This window comes from Musca domestica, unplaced genomic scaffold (genome assembly GCF_030504385.1).
Source record: "Musca domestica strain aabys unplaced genomic scaffold, Musca_domestica.polishedcontigs.V.1.1 9, whole genome shotgun sequence".
Taxonomy (NCBI): domain Eukaryota; kingdom Metazoa; phylum Arthropoda; class Insecta; order Diptera; family Muscidae; genus Musca; species Musca domestica.
Window position 1 is genome coordinate 22,312,875 of NW_026712435.1, and position 19,558 is coordinate 22,332,432.

A 19,558-nucleotide genomic window follows, 5' to 3' on the forward strand; every position below is an offset into this window, starting at 1 on the left:
GCTTCGTCCTGCTGAATGTCCATGATCTGCGGCCAAAATGTTTGCGTGTCCCAATACATCCTCCAGATATTTTCGCAATAATATTCGGCATTAATTCTGATGCCACGGTCGATTAATACGAGCGGAGATCGATCATCGGCTGTTATGGCGGCCCACACCATCGCCATGGCCGGCGCTTGTGTTCTAGTGGTCAACCGAAGGTGCACATTTTTAGCTGACCTCTTTGGCAAGTAAACACGATAATTTTGTTTGTTACAAACTGCTGGACAACGAAGTTTTCTCATCGGAGAAAACCACATTCAGCAGTTCACCACTTTCGGCCAAGCGAAGCAACTCTTTAGTTCTTTTGAATCTATTTTCTTCCTGTTGCGATATAAGTTCATGCACTTTTCGGAATTTTAATGGCTTTACCCCGAGCTCATTTTTCAATATTTTCCGAATGGAATATTGCGATATGTTCAGCTCACGACCCATTTTTTGGCCACTGCGAGGCGGGTTTCGATCAAGACACTTCTTTACTTTTCGAACCATTTCTGCTGATGTTGCTGTTTTCTTCCATCTCACGGTAACGAGCGATGGTACGAGAAACAAAAGATTTATTCGCATTTAAATGCTGGAGTGCTCTAACGATAGCTACTTATGGTTCCCAGCCAAATATAAAGAAATCACACTATCTACGCTTGATTCCATCACGAATACGTTTTTCTGGAAAAATTCCGCCAAAATGCTCTTGTGCACTTGAAAACAATAATGAGCTGTCCTGGAATAATTTTAACAGCTGTCGGACGAGTGCTTGGAAATGACAGCAGTCTGAAGTTAGTTTTCACCCTGTATATTACTGCACAGAAAAAGAAAGGATCATCCAATTTTGTTCCAACTTTGCAAATCCTAATATTTGCATCAGTCCTAGGTCAAATGCGAAAATGGACAATGTAGGTTCACTCCAACAAGTACCTCCTCCATAAAGGTTAACAATTTTGATAATTTTAACTCTTATAAAAGGTCATTTAAAAGTCCGATTGTCTTCAAATTACGCATATCACAATAGTTTCATTTAACCCAAGGTCTGTTGTGAAGATGGAATATTGGTCCACTCCTTCTGGTACCTCCCCCTACAAAGGGTTACATTTTTGAATACCCAAACGATCATAAATCCGTAATAACATCCGTTCTCTTCTTATTTCACACATCTCTTATCTCTACCAACACAAGATCTCTCTGAAGTTGGGATATATCGGTCTACTTCTTCTTGTACCTCCCCCACAAGTCAAATTCTGTATTTCATAAAGCTCATAAAACGCGAAAAACAATCCAATTCCATTCAGACTTGGTAGATCTCAATACATTCATAAACTCAAGATCTGTTATAAATACGAACTAGATCGACAATACCTTCCGGTACCTCCCCAACAAGGTCAAAATTTGGATTAACCACAACATCATAAATCCGAAATAGCATCCGTTCTATTAATATTTCACACATCCTAATGTTTCTACTACACCAGATCTGCTGTTGAGATGGGATACATCGGTCTACTCTTTCTGGCTACTCAAAAGGTAAAATTCTGAATATGCATGAAGCTCATAAAACGCGAAATTAACATCCGATTCCATTCAAACTTGGCACATCTCAATACTTTCATAAATTCAAGTTCTGTTATAAATATGGTAGAGATCGGACTATTTCTTGTTGTACCTCCCCTACATAGGGTTCAAGATTTGGAGAAAAAACGGCCAAGGAAAGCGAAATAAGCATCCAATTCAATATATATTCCAAACCTGGCACGTCACAATATTGATATCCTATTTATTTAGGTCTGATACGAAATGGACACTATTGGTCCACTCCTTCGGAACTTGCATCATAGAGGATCAACAATTTGAATAATCATAACAGAAGTCAAAATAAATTTAAATAATCGAACATACATCTGTCGGCAAAGCCGACTGATATTTTTTACCTTGTTTTATTAAAGTTTTAATTATTTCAAATTTAAACCCTTTGTGGGGTAGGTACGTGATGGAGCGTTCCGATATATTCTCTCTTTACACCAGATCTTGTGTTTTCTTAGAAATATTGGGATGTGCGAAATTTTAAGCCAGTGGGACGTTTTCACATTTTATAACAGTTATTTAAATTATTTAAAAATTTAACCCTTTATGGGGGCGGGGGGCCGATATTATAAATTTCGCATCTGACCTAGCACTGATGCAAATATTAGGATTTGCAAAATTTGCACGAAATCAAATTATTTTTTTCTTGCTATGAGGCAAATTACTTTCTTTGAAAATGTCTGGGGGAGGTAGGAGAAGGAATGGTCCGATATTACCCATCTCTGAACTCGATCTAAGTTTAATAATAATACGACGATGTACCAAGTTTAGACCAAATCGGTTATTTCCCTCGAGAGTTATCGTACCAGCACAAACAGACGAACGAACACCCCTAGATCGACTCCAAATATCCTGAAACGAATTTGGTCCAAAGAGACCTATGGTCTAAAACTGTTATTTCGATGAGGTACCTTTTGATTGTATCAAATGATATATGCCCCCTATAGCCATATGACAGAGGGTATAAAAATACGAAAAGGTCGTCTGTGCAAAAAAAAACTGCAAATTTCTTCTCTTTATGGAAGAAGAGCAAACGGCATTCATTCTTAGAAGGTCCTTAAAAAGGTCTTCTTGGTTCCATATGAGCATTTAGGTTCGCATTTAGGTTCGCTACAATTTTCAACCGAGCGATGTAACTAAGTAACATTTTCTCCATAACAAAAAATTTCGTTTCCTTTCAGAACAACCACTTTTCGTGCAGACAAATCTAATAACTTTCTTTCCCCTCCGATCCAAGAGGAAGTTTTATATGCTATTATGCCCATTAAAACGGACCATGGAAATTTATTATTCTTAAACTTGTTTCGTTTAATAGAATTTAATCTATTAAATAACTCTTTGCACAACTCCACTACTTTTCAAACACCCACACACACACAACCACATGACTGCATTAAAAAACAACAGCAAAAAAAAAGGTTGAACACATCGAACGAAGCATTCCACCGACCCAAGCGAAAAAATATCAACAAAAAAACCAACAAACCAATCTGACATTAATAAAAACCTCTGTTAACAATTAACACAATATGGCACTTTCATTCACATTTTCGTTTTTCTTCGCCACGTCCGGCCATAAACCCTTAAAATATGATTTCTATTAAATTTAGCACTCTTCGAGCATAAAATATATGAAATTATGGCACTGCTCTGTTTCACTCAGCACTGCGTGAAAGGTATCTCGATAAATGTGTACATGACCTTTAGCACGTGTTTATAATTCAAGGTATCCTAGCCGGATCCTGAACAAACACAAAATGGTGAGAATGCTGCAACCAACAACAGCAGCAACAACTCGAAAAAAAAGCGAACACCCTTCGGCATCCGCCACTGCTGTTTACACAAGCTTAGAAAACAAAACTTGTAACGAAATGAGAAAAACCACCTACTACTTATCCCCAGCCCCAACATTGGTTGGTCGTAGCTGTTGGTCTCTATGGCATATGTAGAGCAAACATTGGAGAGACCTGGTTAACATTAAAATGGGGTCTGCAATTTTGTGGTTGTACCAAGAGGCAATATTAGAACCAAACATTTTAAAAGACGACCAAACACAGTAAAAGCGAACAACGGCTGCAGTCAAATCTAACAACGAACAACGGCTGCAGTCAAATATATCTTCAAGACCATTGAAATCCTCTACTGAATTTTAGAGCCCTTTTCATCCTTTATTTCTGAATCTAATCTGATCACACATGGCACGAATTATGACCTTCAAGCGGCTAGTGAAACCGTCACACGCTGCCCGATTTTGGCCCGTTATTTTGGCTGAGCCATTTTGGCCCATTCCCGGCAAAGCGAAGAACCTCATTTTGTAACCATTTTTGGGTGGAGCGTGCTGAGTGCGCTGGTGTTGAGTCCTGTTGGAATGTCCAAAGTCTGCGGCCAAAATGGAATGTCCAAGGTCTGCGGCCAGAATATTTTCGCAATAATATTCGGCATTTATTCTGATGCCACGGTCGATTAATACGAGCGGAGAGCGACAATCGCCGTTATGGCGGCCCACACCATCATCATGGTCGGCGCTTGAGTTCTGGTGGCCAACCGAAGGTGCACATTTGGAGCTGACCTCTTTGGCAAATAACACGATCATTTTGTTTTGTTTACAACTGCTGGACACGATTGTTTCCTCATCGGAGAAAACCAAATTAGGCAGTCCACTACTCTCGGACAAGCGGAGCAACTCTTTAGCCCTTTTGAGTCAGTTTTCTTTCTGTTGCGGTGTAAGTTCTTGGACATCGGGGTAAAGCCACCGAGCTCATTTTTCAATATTTGCCGAATGGAATATTGCGATATTTTCAGCTCACGACCCATTTTTCGGCCACTGCTTAGCGGGTTTCGATCAGGTCGCTTCTTTACTTTTCGAACCATTTTTGCTGATGTTGCTGTTTTCTTCCGTCCATTTCCTTGACGTCGGGCTAGCTTCTAGACTGAATTCGGTGGGATGTACAAAAATTCAGGACTTTTTGGCAGATTTGGTGCACATTTAACCCGAAATCGGTTACTGATATATGGGAGCTATATCCAAATCTGAACCGATTTTGACAAAATTTGATACACTTATTTCAGAGCTGTATTTGATATCTGATACCAAAGACCATTGTTGTTGTTGAATGGAAATTGCGCTTGTAAGGGACGTTAAACCCCAAATCGGAGAAAACATATATATGGGAGCTATATCCAAATCTGAACCGATAGCGATAAAATTTGACAGAGGTATTTTCTATGAGTATCTGATGTCCGGTAACAAATATCATTCTTCTGGAGTGCATATTACGCATGTGAGAGACTTAAAACCCCAAATCGGATGAAACAAATATATATGTGGAGCTATAGCTATATCTGAACCAATTTTCTCCGAATTTAATGTACTTGCTTCTAGAATTCGGTGGGATGCACCGGAATACAAGTCATTTAGACTTATATTGACCATCTGGTGCACAATTAACACGAAATCGGTTGAAGATGTATGTGAGCTACATCTAAATCTGATCCGATTATCACCAATTTCAATAGGCTTCATCCTTTTCAAATATTGTTTGCAAAATTTCATCTCAATCGGCTAATAAATGCGACCTGCATTTTGTTCACAAAAATACATCGAGAGACGGACGGATGGACTCAGAAAGTAATTCTATGGAGATCCTCAAAACTAATTATGGGTCCATCTCGCTTACTTCTCCATGTTACAAACAAATGCACAAAAAAATAATACCCTTACCCCTATAATGTGTAGGGTATAAAAATGTACAAATCGACATATACTTTCTGGAATATTTATACAGCATATAACCACCGATTTTTAATAACCTTTAAAATTCTGACCATATTTTCAGTCGAATTGCCAAAGTTGGCATTGCAGGTCGTCCTTAAAAATTTTCAAAGTTTATCCAAATGTTTTTGACCTACCTATATATTTCCCTTAAACATTTTTTTTAATTTTATTCCACCTTAATATCTTGCCCATCTAATACCACCATCAGAAGTAAAAAAAACAACAACATCAAAATTATTCCAACAAACACGTTATGGGTGCCTCACCCTTTCAAAAAACAAGTGGGGAAACAAAACGACAAGCCCAAGCTAAGGCACGAAAAACGGATATTTGTAAATTACCACTAGTGGCATTTATTGATTTTTGATTCCTATACCTTTTTGCCGGACACCGGACAACACCAACAAAAACCAAAGAGCAACAACAACAGCAACAATCGAAAATGGCCATGGTTCAACGTACAAATGTGGCCACGTTCTATGTGCCATATGTAATATGACAGTGAGTGAACGGCCAAGCCAAAGAGCAGGACATAGGGATAGAGATAGAGAGAGGGAAGGGGTCACACATCGTGTGTGGCGATGTGTGTGTGTGTGTTTCCGTTTATCACAGAACGCTGGCCATTAAGCCGCTCTAAATACCAGCAAAGATACTTTGGCACATATGTTCCATTTTAGGCCCTTCGGATTGTTCGTTCCACCATTCCGCCGTAGTTCTGGGCGCTCGTTATTTATCTTCTTTGTGAAGAGTTATGAACAATTTTCTTTGGCCACCATTCACGCATTACAACCCTGAGCATTACAACCCAGAAGGGGGTATGGAGTGCTCCAGCGCCCCCCATCGGGGGTTATATAAAAATAAGCTAAGGATTTTACATTGCTGCAATGGGTTTTACTTTCTATGACCATAAATATTTCTCTTGTTCGGTCTTAATCCTCTTGTTGCTTTTCTACAGCGTTTAATGTGGCCTTAAGGTGCTTTTCTTGGTTGTTTATGCTTAGACGGGTGGTAGAGTGTGAGTGTGTGTGTGTGTGTTTGGTCATGTATGGTATTGTTGGTACGCGTTACAACATTAAGATATTCGTTGTTTCTCCTGAAATATTCCATGGTCCATGAAGGTTTGAAAAAAAATATAAAGTGACCACCAGCAGGCCTAAATTAGTTCTAGGAACGAAATTATTTTCCAATTTTATTACTTGATTTTTGTTGCACAAGACCTGGTTTTGGGATATTTTTCGTCATTGATTTTTTCCCGAGTTTTAGAATATTTTACCTTTTCAAAATTAGGGGACTAGATATCAAACCGGATGACACATGTATTTGAAAGCTTCAGCTATTTTCACTAAAATTCACACAATTGCTTCAAGACTAAAATCATCTTTTTTGTGCGAAATCGAATGAAGGGAGCGATATCCAAATCTGAACTAATTATTAAAAGATACTTCTAGACCAATGATAAGCCAGAAGGTGTTCCAGTTCAAGAAACCAATTTCTCTTAAAATTTTTTAAACAACTAACCAATCAATGGCTATGTATTAATACCCTACACCACAAGGTGGTCAGGGTATTATGTCTTTGTGCATTTGTTTGTAACAGGCAAAAAGACACGAGATAGACCTATGCATAGCATCACATTTTTGTAAACAAAGTACAGGTCGCATTTATTGCCCGATCCAGATGAAATTTTGCACAAGTAATTCGTTTGATTGGAGATAACCAGTCAAAACTTAACACGAATAAAGGCCTTCAAACGACCAATGAAACCGTCACACGCTCCCGGCGTAGTGCTTGCTTGAGGTGATCGTCGTTTTGGTATTTTTTAGTGCCAACCTTGCTTTCCAAAATACTCCAGACACAATAGTCCAACGGATTGGTATCCGGATATTTTGGTGGCCATTGTGCGCTGGAAATGATGAGAGGAACCTCATTTTGTAACCATTCTTGGGTGGCGCGTGCTGAGTGCGATGGTGATGAGTCCTGTTGGAATATTCAAGGTTTGCGTGCCCAAGGCTTTAATACACCCTCCAGAATATTTATATTCGACATTTATTCTGATGCCACGGTCGGCGCTGGTGGCCAACCGAAGGTGCGCATTTTCAGCTGACCTCTTTAGCAAGCAAACACGATAATTTTGTTTATTTACAAACTGCTGGACAACGAATGTTTTCTCAACGGAGAAAACCAAATTCGGCAGTTCACCACTTTCGGTCAATCGAAGCAACTCTTTAGCTCTTTTGAGTCTATTTTCTTTTTGTTGCGTGTACGTTTTTGCACTTTTAGGAATTTCAATGACTTTACCCCGAGCTAATTTTTCAATATTTACCGAATGGAATAGTGCGATATGTTCAGCTCACGAACCATTTTTCGGCCCCTGCGACGCGGGTTTCGCTTCCTTACTTTTCGAATCATTTCTGTTTATGTTGCTGTTTTCCTTCGTCCACTTCCTTGACGTCGGGCTACCCTATCAGTATCACGGTAACGGGCGATGGTACGAGACACAAAAGATTTATTCACATTTAAATACTGGAGTACTCTAACGATAGCCACTTGTGGTTTTCCAGCCAAATATAAAGAAATCACACTATCACGCTTGAATTCCATCACGAATAGCTTTTTTTGGGAAAAATCTCACCAAAATGCTTTTGTACGCTTGTAAACAATATAATGAGCTGTTGCTGGAATAATTTTAACAGCTGTCGGACGAGTGGCTTTGAAATGACAGCAGTCTGAAGTTGTTTGCAGTTTTTTCATCTCACCCTGTATAATCGACCCGCCCGACTTTTGACCTTTCCTTGCTGTTTTTTACCTCCAAATATATAACGCTTTTCAAAACATTCATTGGCAACTATTCTTGGTGGTAGACCAAACTTTATTCAAAAATTCTAATATTGTAGTTGATGAACATAAATTCTAATAATTTTGCAATCAAACAGTTATCTTTTAATTATTATTTATTGATCAAATAATTGCAGTTTCTTTATGTGAACATTAAATGGTTATTATCATTAATAAAAGTTTTAATATCAAAAAGGGCTTATAGAATATGGGTTTATAGAATAGTGTGTGTCACACACACACACACACACGCTAAGGAAATGATAAATATTTGTTTACACATGATTGATATTCAAAGCTAAACACATAAAATACTATTATGCTAGCTCTTTGGATGGGAAGTTTTAGAGAGAGAGAGAGAGAGAGATACATTGCAATGTAGTTCAAATTAGGAAATACAAAATATTTTGAGATTTCTCAATAAAATGGTAATTTTGTCATACTGTATTCAGTGCTTACACCTTTGGCCGTACTGAATACTTTTAGCTCTGGAAAAATGCTCAATAAAGGTACATCTTTAAATATCTTATGGGTGCCCGGACATTATTATAGGAAGATTATAACAGTTTTTTTTTTACAAAATTCCCATTCCATTATGGGGGTCATTACCGAAAAAATGGTCACAACACCCCAAAATCTTAATGGGGATTATGCCAGTGGGGATTATATATACACGACATCTCCGGGTATTTTTTTTATAAACTCAGCCATATGGCAGGGAATATATCATTTGATACGGCCAAAAAGTGCCTCATTGGATACCGGTTTAAGATCCTACGTCTCTTTGGACCAAATCCGTTTCAGGACATTTGTAGTCGATCCGTCCGTCCGTCTATCTGGCTGATGCGCACGATAGCCCTCGAAGGAAGTACCCGCTTTGGTTCAAACTAGGTACATCGTAATCTTGTTAACAAACTTAGATCGAGTCCGGAGATGGGCAATATCGGTCCACTCCTTCTGGTACATGCCCCAAAAAATGCCGAAATTTAAAAAAAAATACTGCACAAAAAGAGAAAGGATAATCCGATTTTTCTCCAGCTTTGCAAATCCTAATATTTGCATCAGCGCTAGTACAGGTGCGAAAATAGACAATATCGGTCCACTACATCAAATACCTCCCCCACAAAGTGCACAAAGTATTTTGAATAATTATATATCTTATTATAATTCCAATTGAGAGTCCGATTGTTTCCAAATTACGCATATAACAATACTTTCATTCACCCAAGGTCTGGTGTGACCCCCACAAAGGATCAAAATTCTAAATATCATAATATCCGATTCCATTCAGAATTGGCACGCCTCAATATTTCTATCAATACTACATCTGTTATTAAGATGGTAGAAATCGCACCAATCCCCCTCCATTTTGAATATTCATGAAGGTCATAAAACGCGAAATCAACATCCGATTTCATTCAGACTTGGTACACCGAAATATTTCCAACAACACAAGATCCGATAGAATGATAGGAGATATCGGTCCATTTCTTATGTTCCACCCACCTCCCCCCAACCCCAAATAGTGTTCAAGATTCTGAAAATCAAAACGCTCAAAGAAAGCGAAATAAGTATCCAACTCTCTTAAAATTTCACACATACAAACATTTTTACCAATACAAGATCTGTTGTGAAGATGATGTATATCTGGGAACCCCCTCTTGTGCCTCTCCAACAAAGGACCAATTCTTTTATCTGTCATAGCTTGAGAAAAAAGTCAGTGATTCTTTGCAACTTGAAATGAATATGGAATGGAATAGTTTATAAAATTGGATATACAGGGTGAGATAAAAAAAACGGAAACAAAGTCAAGTGCCATAATTTTTACAATTTCTTTAAATTTTATTGAATAATAGCAAAAAAATGTCGGAAAAGCATCAAATTTTAGAATAAGTTTTGATTTGTTCGAATTGGTTACCTTTGGCACGAATTATGGCCTTCAAACGGTCAATGAAACATCACACGCTGCCCGAATACTGCTCTGCGGTGTTTTGGCCCATTCCCGGCGAAGCGATTGCTTAGGTTGATCGACACTTTGGTATTTTTTAGTGCCAACTTTGCTTTCCAAAACACTCCAGACACAATAGTCCATCGGATTGTTATCAAAATATTTGCGTGCCCAAGGCTTTAATACACCTTCCACAGTATTTCGCGATAATATTTGGCATTTATTCTGATGCCATGGTCGTTTAATACGAGCGGAGAGCGACTAAATGGTACAGTTTGGTTTAGGGCGAACGGATTAAGTTGGAATTTAAATTTATAAATTTTGTAATGGGGATAATGTGGGTATTAGGTTTGAGAATTAAAGTTGATTTGGAAATGTGTACGAAAAGTACTAAATAGTACTATATTTAGTTCAATTTGATACTGGAACGAATTGTGACTGAAATCGGAATTTTGGTATTAAGATCACTGTTCATGTGTTCATGTTTTCGAAGTGTGGATTATAATTGTACGAAAAAAATTATATGGTACTAAATTTGGTCTTGTTCAAAGGAATAGAGATACGATTCTGAAATGTGATATTTATATTACTAATGATATCTGCGTTTACTAAATGGTACTAAATTTGGTATTGGGTGAGGGCATAAGGCTGGAATCCTCAAATTTGATATTGAGGTTCTGAGACATGGAGGTTGTTTTGGAAATGTGTTCTATATGTGTACGAAAAATACTAAATAGTACTAAATTTGTTTCTATATTTGAACGAAAACTACTAAATAGTGCTAAATTTGTTATTGGGTTAAGGTATGGAACAGAAATCCCAAAAATTTGATATAAATGTCACTGTTTGTGTCTGGTGATGATTTTGCAAATGAGTACTATTATGGTACGAAGAGTACTGAATGGTACTATATTTGGCATGAGTCGAAGGGATAGACATAAAATTCCGAAATTTGATACACAGATTACTAATGGCTTGACTCCTGACGGTGATATAGAAATGTGTCCTTTAGTTTTTGTATACGAAATGTACTAAGTGGTAATAAATTGGGTATTGGTTGAGGGGAGAGAGCTGGAAATTTTATATTGAGGAAATGTGTACTATGTATGTGTATGAAAAGTAACAAATGGTATTAAATTTGGTTTTGGGTGAAGGGATAGAGCTGAAATTCTGAAATTAGATATTGAAGTTGCTGTTGTTATCTGGTGTTATGATCTGATGGTTATTTGGGAAATGCCTACTATAATAGTTCGAAAATTACTAGATGGTACTAAAATTGGTATTGGCTGAAGGGATAGGGCTGGAATCTTGAAATTTGATATTGAAGTCTCTGTTGGTATGTGGAATTGAGATATGGATGTTGGTTTGAAAATGCGTACTATAATTCGAATAGTTCGAAAAGTACTAAATGATACTTGTTTTGGATAACTATTGGTGAAATTTAGATTTTTTTGAAATTGGGTTAAGGGATAGGAGCTGAAAGTCTGAAATTTTATATTCAGGTCACTGTTGGTCATATGGAGACGTTGAAAGAGTTTTGGGCAGGATAATTGGATGTGGGTCAATTGGGTATTTTTTTACTCATATCCTTCTCGGTGGAATGATAGAATTTGAATACTTTTTGATGAAACTTTTTTTCCATAAACCTTCTTCGTATATAAAACCTCAAAATACTGAGAAGTTACAACATTTGATTAAAGAAAATTATCAAACAGAACAATTGTGTGTTTGAGTAGCAACGAATCTAAAATTTTAAGGTGGACTTCTTCACGAATTAGTCCCTTGTAGCTTGTTATCGTGCGCTCCAATCGGCCAAATTCACAGGTAAACTGACGAACTAGATTGACTCCAAGTTTCTCGAAACATATTTAATCCAAAGAAACCTAATGTCTAAATTAATTATTTCGATGAGGCACAACGATATATATATATATATATATATAATATTATATATATATATATATATATATATATATATATATATATATATATATATATATATATATATATATATATATATATATATATATATATATATATATATATATATATATATATATATCCTCTGTAATACGGTATGAAGATTTCCGACCGTCATGTATTAAATCCGCTTTTATTTTCCTCTAAAACTGAAATATTGTAAATCCTTGGCAATGCAAGAATTCCATTGCATATACAAATTATCCAAAATTATAATACATCCAAGCCAACCCCCTCCCCACAGTGGGATACCTCACAAAGCGAAGATATTTGCCTTGTCTAAAACAGAATTAACTTTTCTCCCTAACCCCTTGAGCTATTTTTACATAAACTAATGAAATTATGGAGATTCAAAACTTAACGAAATAATGCCAAGCCGGATATTGGCGTTTATTCATTTGTGGTTGTGTAGATAACTTGCCAAACGAGCAGGAATGCTTTGATGCCCAGGCACGTTGGCTGCTTGTCTGCCTACCTACCTACCTACCTTGCAGCGATAAATCACAAACAAATTAGTTTAGCTACTATTCTATTGATATTTATGTGATTATTAATTGAAAATGTATTTTGCCTTATTTTCTTCTCATTTCATTTCCTTGCCCCTGCCCCGCCACCAATTATGCCCTGTTTGCGCCGCAATAAATAGGTTACAAGCGTGTAGCTTGGCCTCCAGCCAATGAAGAACGGGTTGTACGTGAGTTTACACCACAGCCCCATGCTCAATACACGGCACCATTGTATGCTCCACAAGCTCAGGAACAAAATCAACCCCAACAACATCAACAACAATATCAACCAAATGCTGCTGTACCATCAACTCAGGTAAGTTCAGATATTTGAAATGAAACCAAACGGAAAAAAACCAATAGAAAAACTATAAATAAGGACATAAATGTCTGGTTGCAAAAAAAAAAAAAAAAGTTAGAATGTTTTTTTGTAATTTCCTTTCGTTTAATGTGATATAAAAGGAAGAAAAAATAAAAACGAGAAGATAGAAATGGAGTAAAAAACACACAAACGCACACACACACCAATACAAAAAAGTGATTTAATCGAATTGTAAACAAAAGCTGAGTAGCTGTGCTTGTGTGTGTGCGTTTGTGTGGCTTTACTTTAATTACTCGTCCTTCCTTCCTTCCTTTTCTACAAAGGACGATGCACCAACGTTAATGTATCCCCTGGCAGCACTTAATCCCAGCCACTCAATTGCAACAATAACCAAGTCTCATTTAAACATATATACGTACATACCTACACCTACATATACCCATCACTGTCAGGGGATTAACGGAGTCGTTTGTAAATATATATAACCAATAATATTCTATATATCCAGAATTTTTGTGTTTGATTCTTGTTTTTTAAGAGATTAAGTTCTATATAAATATTTATGTTTATTATTTTTTAATACAGCATTATTTTGTAACACATGTGTGTGTGTGTATTTATTGTATATGTATAAATATTATAGAAAGCTTATATATTTTACGTAAACACATATGTACATATGTAAAAAAAAAATAATCAAACGTTAGTTTTTTAGTGCGATTTTTTTCATAATCTTTAAAATACATTATTCAATATTTCAAACCGGATATATGTTGAAATATTTTTTGTACTATAGAATAACAAAATTATGACTTGGTGTGAGTAACAGTCCATATTTGTACAGTTCGTGAGGCTTAGAATACCCTCAGGCTCTTGAGTATTAAAAAATATTACTAAAAATAATTTTTCGAAAAAAATACTGAAAATAATAAAATAAATGGTTTAAAATTTGAGTTACAATTTATTCATGCTTTACAGGGTGATTTTTTAGCTATTATTCTTTTGACAATACGGGCTTAAACCGCCCACACAGGTTTCATTATTGTTATTTTAACCGATACACATGTTTTGTTGATTTTCTGCTAATCCTGCTCTAACTCCAGGTTAAACCAGTAAAGAAAGTCTTATGATACCCTACACCACTTTGCATATTTAGTAAAGCTTCACATAAATAAAAGTTTTAATGGCGAATTGTGGAAATTAGATCATGCCAACTATGATTATAGTACTAATTAAAAGTCCAAAGGAACTAATAATCCTCTGAATCGATATCTACTAAATTTGCCGAGACATTTACGCCTTTTCAATTCGGACATGTATTATCCATTTGGTGCAAAATTAACTTGAAAGCGGATAGATATATATGAAAGCTATATCTAAATCTGAACCGATCTCGATAAAATTTGGCAAAGGTATTTCTGAGCTGTATTCGATATATTTCCCCGGATATCGTTACTACGGCTATGCAGGGCAAATTCAACAAATCGGATGAACAATATCTATGGGAGCTATAGCTATAACCGAACCGATTCCCACCAAATTTAACATACTGGTTTCTGGACCAAATTCGGTCGTAAGTGCCAAATTTCATTCCATTTGGGCTAATATTACACGTTTGGTGCACAATAAAATGCAAATCGGACGATGATATATATGGGAGCTATATCCAAATATTAACCGATCTCCAAAAAATTTAGCAAGGGTATTTCTGAGTTATAGTTGATATATTTCCCCAAATATCGTTGTTACAGAGTGCATATTACGGCTGCGTAGGACAAAAATTACAAATCGGATGAACAATATATATGGGTGCTATAGCTATATCTGAACCGATTTTGATCGAATTTGGCACACTTATTTCCAAGCTTAATTTAGTCGAACGTACAAAATTCGATGCTATTTGGTCTGATATTACACGTTTGGTGCACAATATAAGGCAAATGGGACGAAGATATATGTGGGAGCTATACCTATTATCTCCAATTTTAGTAGGGTTCGTCCTTGGGTCAAACAAATTATTTGTGCAAAATTTCATCTGAATCGGGCAATAAATGCGACTTGTATCTTGTTTACAAAAATACATGGACAGACGGACGGACATGCACAAATCGACTCAGAATGTGATTCTATGCAGATCATCAAAAGGAACTATGGGTCTACCTTGTTTCCTTTTGCCTGTTACAAAAAAAAATGCGCAAAGGCATAATACCCTGACCATCTTGTGGTGTAGGGTATAAAATGTGGCTTTAAGCAAAGATCTTCTACAGGGAGTTTAATAGATTTGGCTGGGCACTTGAAGAGGTGCAGCAATTGTGCGTTCCTATAACATGTCGAGCAGACATATCGCACACCATCCTGAACGTAGTTGCACCAAAACTATCCTATACTGTAATTGTTGATGGCGTCTGAATATTACTCAGACGTGCCTGATAGGCTTCTTTGTTAAGTGGTTCTCTCCCTTACATTGTTGGACTTCTCTCTCTCTCTCTCTCTCTCTCTCTCTCTCTCTCTCTCTCTCTCTGTAGATCACGCATGTCCAACCTGATACGCTTGATTGGGGGAATTCTATCCACCATATGATGGTTTGGATGACTTCCACGATAACATCAAAGCAGGCACATGATTATGCTGACGTACCGAACAGACCTTCGACTCCTCTTGTAGATGGACCACTGGTGCCATGAGGAGGCACCCAGTCGTAGTTCTCAGTCCAGCATTCTGGCAGGTCTGTATGTTATTCCACTGCGTAGCACTTGTGGTACTTAAACCTGCCTGAGGGTTATATTATTTAGCGGTTCTCTCCCTTACATCGTTGGTACGCTTGATTGTTTGGATGAGTTCCACAATAACATCTAAGCAGGTACTGCAACGAATGATTATGATTATGCTGACGTACCGAAAGGATCTCTTCCTCATGTAGATCTCCTCCTGTCGCAGTTCTCAGTCCTGCATTCTGACAGGTCTGGATGTTATTCCACTACGTAGCACTTGTATTCGCAGACCACCCTGGCGCGGAATAGACGGACCTATCGCGTTATAAGAGGTCAACCCTGTCCGCACACCAAGTGCTGCCGGTAAGGAATTTGAGGATCTTGTTCCTACCTTTCACTTTGTCGCAAATAGCTGTGGCTTTAGCGGACAACTGGGAAATGCTGTCGAATGTGACCCCATAGGATCTTGGGGTAGTTCGAGTCGAAATCAAATTTCCCTCGACCTACACTTTCAGCCGTCTTCTCATCTCCGCAGACCACATAGTAAAGAGTTTGGTTGTTGACTTAGTGCGGGGAAAAAAACTCTATTTCGATAGTAAATTTGGAAATGATTTGCACCAATTTTGCAAAAACAGACATTAAATGTCCTCTTTTTTGATAAATTTTTCTTTCGCTTTTTTTCCTTAAACTTTCAGTTTAGGCAAAAGGTGTCAAAAGAAGAAATATTCTACACAAAATTTTACTATAAATCTCGGAATAAATAATATATCTGGGAATAATAGTTTTTAAAATAAATAAATTCAAACTGTATGTATCACAAGTACAAATGATGTGCTTACTTTTTATTGCTTCTAATTTAAGACCTTTCCATTCTAAGTCAAAATCTCCTTTTATACTTTATATATTGGAGAAAATGTTAAAGTAAGAAAGATTCTACATCAAATTTCGCATGAGTCTTTAAACAAAAGAAATGTGTAGGCTATATATGTATCATAGAAAATATAATAGATTTTGGTTTATAAAAATCTTTTTTTATTTCGACAAATTTAGCACTTTTTCAAAATTCGCAGTAATTTATGTGAGTGTATGCTAAATTCTTCTGCAAAGCATTATTTTAGAATTATGACTTCAAAAACAAAAATATTATACATCAAATTTCACTATAATTCGTCAAGTCTTCAAATAACTGAAATAATTTTATATTGGGTACTCGATTCCATTTAACTTCAAAGTGCACCCGGAAACCAGGAGTGTTGATATGAGCTATTTTTCTCTGTATTTTAATTGCATAGTTATTAATTAATGAAAAAGGTTAAATGCTTGTTATAATCAACTTCAGTACAACAGACCTCCCTCCTCTCTCTCTCTTGGAATTATATATTCAACATTTTATTCCGTTAGTAGTGGAATGAATGAATGACTGTCCTCAACCCCATCACCAGCCTTTTTTTAACTTTATATTTGCGGCATAAACACTTGTCAGTATCAACATAAATTAAACGAAATTCAAGATGTAACTTTTCACAAATTGCTGTTACATACTTAACGTATGTGTACACACATATACACGTACGCTTTTTAAGCACAGTGATATGGGAGTGTATGATAACCGAATAATTTGTATAAATTTTATTGGATGAGTCCAGGAAGTAAAAGTGAGCGAAAAGAGCAGTTTTGACAGCTGAGTTACTGAAATTTGGCATTTCTTGCACCTGACCTGGCACTAATAAAAATATTAGGATTTACAATTTGTGCACAAAATAAAATGACTCTTTCTTGTTCTATAATCTAAATTATTTTCTGTGGAAATGTTGACCTTTTGTGGGAGAGGTACCAAAAGGAGTGGACCAATTTACTACATCTTCACACCAGACCTTGTAAAAATATTGTGATGTGTGTAATCTGAAGACAATCTTATATCACATTTTATAAAAGTTAGATAATCGGCCCTATTACGGTTATCGTCGGCGTCGCAAAATTAAGTCGATGATATTAGGGTTGTCGTTTTTTGTCGATAGCGACAAATGGTTGCCATTATCATTGTCGATACAACAGTCGACGTGAAGTCGATTTTTGAGAATATCTGTCGCCGTAAAAAATTGTGACGACATAGTATTTTTTAGTCTACGTTGATATTGTAAGCATTTTGTATTTGATATTTGGCCATGAAAATAACAACAGCAAAACAATTTGAAATTTTGGTTTCCGAATTGGAAAAAAATCCATGTTTGGCAAAAGGGTTTACCAAAGGTCATGTTCCAGCTAATTTTAAATCTGATTGGCCTCTGACGGGCCTCCAATTAGAGACTCCGATGGCTGGCAAAAAGTATGTAAAAATTAAAATTATTTTGTATGTTTTTATTAGTTGGTTTTCTAAAATTCTTCCAGGCATAAAGCGGCATAAACTTTTGGAACAACACAATCAATAGCCAGGCATGCAAATATGTTTGTTGGTTGCCTTAACACTCACCGCTGCACTACTAATACATTCTTCTCTTCATCCTCACTTGAACTTAAGATATGTAACGCATTTATAATCTTCATTTTTTTCACTATATTTTTTATTTTTCCGAAAGAGTCGAAATTAGAATTCAAAATACAAAAGAAAATTATCTTTTTTTGTCAATAACAAGGGAGTGTTGCCAACTTTTTTTAAATTGTTGCCAACTTTTATTTTGAAATGTCGATGTCGCTTTTATGCCTTACCATAATACCATTTTTGAATCGAAGCGACGGCGAGGGCGACTCAGACATAAAGTCGACGACGACTATAGTAACGACAACCGTAATTGGGCCGAATTATTCAACATTTTTATCCGTTGTGGGGGAGATACTTCATGGAGTAAACCGATTTTGTCCATTTTCGACCATGGCCCAGGATTGATGCAAATATTAGGATTTGCAAAGTTCGAGCAAAATCGGATTATCCTTTGTCTTTCTGTGCGGGAAAATATTATTCGGCCCAATTACGGTTGTCGTTACTATAGTCGTCGTCGACTTTATGTGCGAGTGGCCCTCGCCGTCGCTTCGATTCAAAAATGGTATTATGGTAAGGCATAGAAGCGACATCGACAGTTGAAAATAAAAGTTGGCAACAATTAAAAAAACGTTGGCAACACTCCCTTGTTATTGGCAAAAGAGATATTTTTTTGGTATTTTGAATTCTAATTTCGACTCTTTCGGAAAAATAAAAAATATAGTGAAAAAATGAAGATTATAAATGCGTTACATATCTTAAGTTCAAGTGAGGATGAAGAGAAGAATGTAAAGGCAGCCAACAAACATATTTGCATTGCCTGGCTCTTGATTGTGTTGTTCCAAAAGTTTACGCCGCTCTTTCAAGAGTTCAATAGTTTATACTTTCCTTGGTGACTTTTTAACATTGTTTTTTCAGCATAGTCCACTTGCTCATTTTCATGAACTATAACGTCTATTACACTTATGTTTTTCTTATTTTCTATTCCAAGTGCACGACCTGGTGGATTCAATAACTTTTGAAACTGCATTATATTCGCGACAGACTCCTCCAAAGGCGACAAACTCATTTGCTTAAAAATGCCACCTCCATTGCTGCTGGTTTCACCCTTGTTGTGCACAAGTTTCTTTTTAGTTTTAAATTTTTAATCTTTCCAAACCTAGAAGAATTTTAGAAAACTAACTAATAAAAACATACAAAAATAATTTTAATTTTTACATACTTTTTGCCAACCATCAGAGTCTCTATTCGGAGGCCCGTTTACATTTAATTTTGTCGTAATGGATTCCCAATGTGAATTAAAATTTGCTGGAACATGACCTTTGGTAAAATCTTTTGCCAAACATGGATTTTTTTCAATTCGGAAACCAAAATTTCAAATTGTTTTGCTG

At 36.5% G+C, this 19,558-nt stretch overlaps 1 protein-coding gene across 12 annotated transcripts in view; it reads left to right on the forward strand.

Moving 5' to 3' along the window:
• The window catches only part of LOC101889956 (uncharacterized), a 414,061-nt gene that overhangs the window by 322,017 nt on the left and 72,486 nt on the right, over nt 1-19,558 (forward strand). For all 12 annotated transcript variants that reach the window (XM_059131782.1, XM_059131781.1, XM_059131786.1 and 9 more), the window contains one exon: nt 12,799-12,974. In XM_059131782.1, the coding sequence (XP_058987765.1) occupies nt 12,799-12,974 (176 nt within the window). The remainder of the gene's footprint in view (nt 1-12,798; nt 12,975-19,558) is intronic.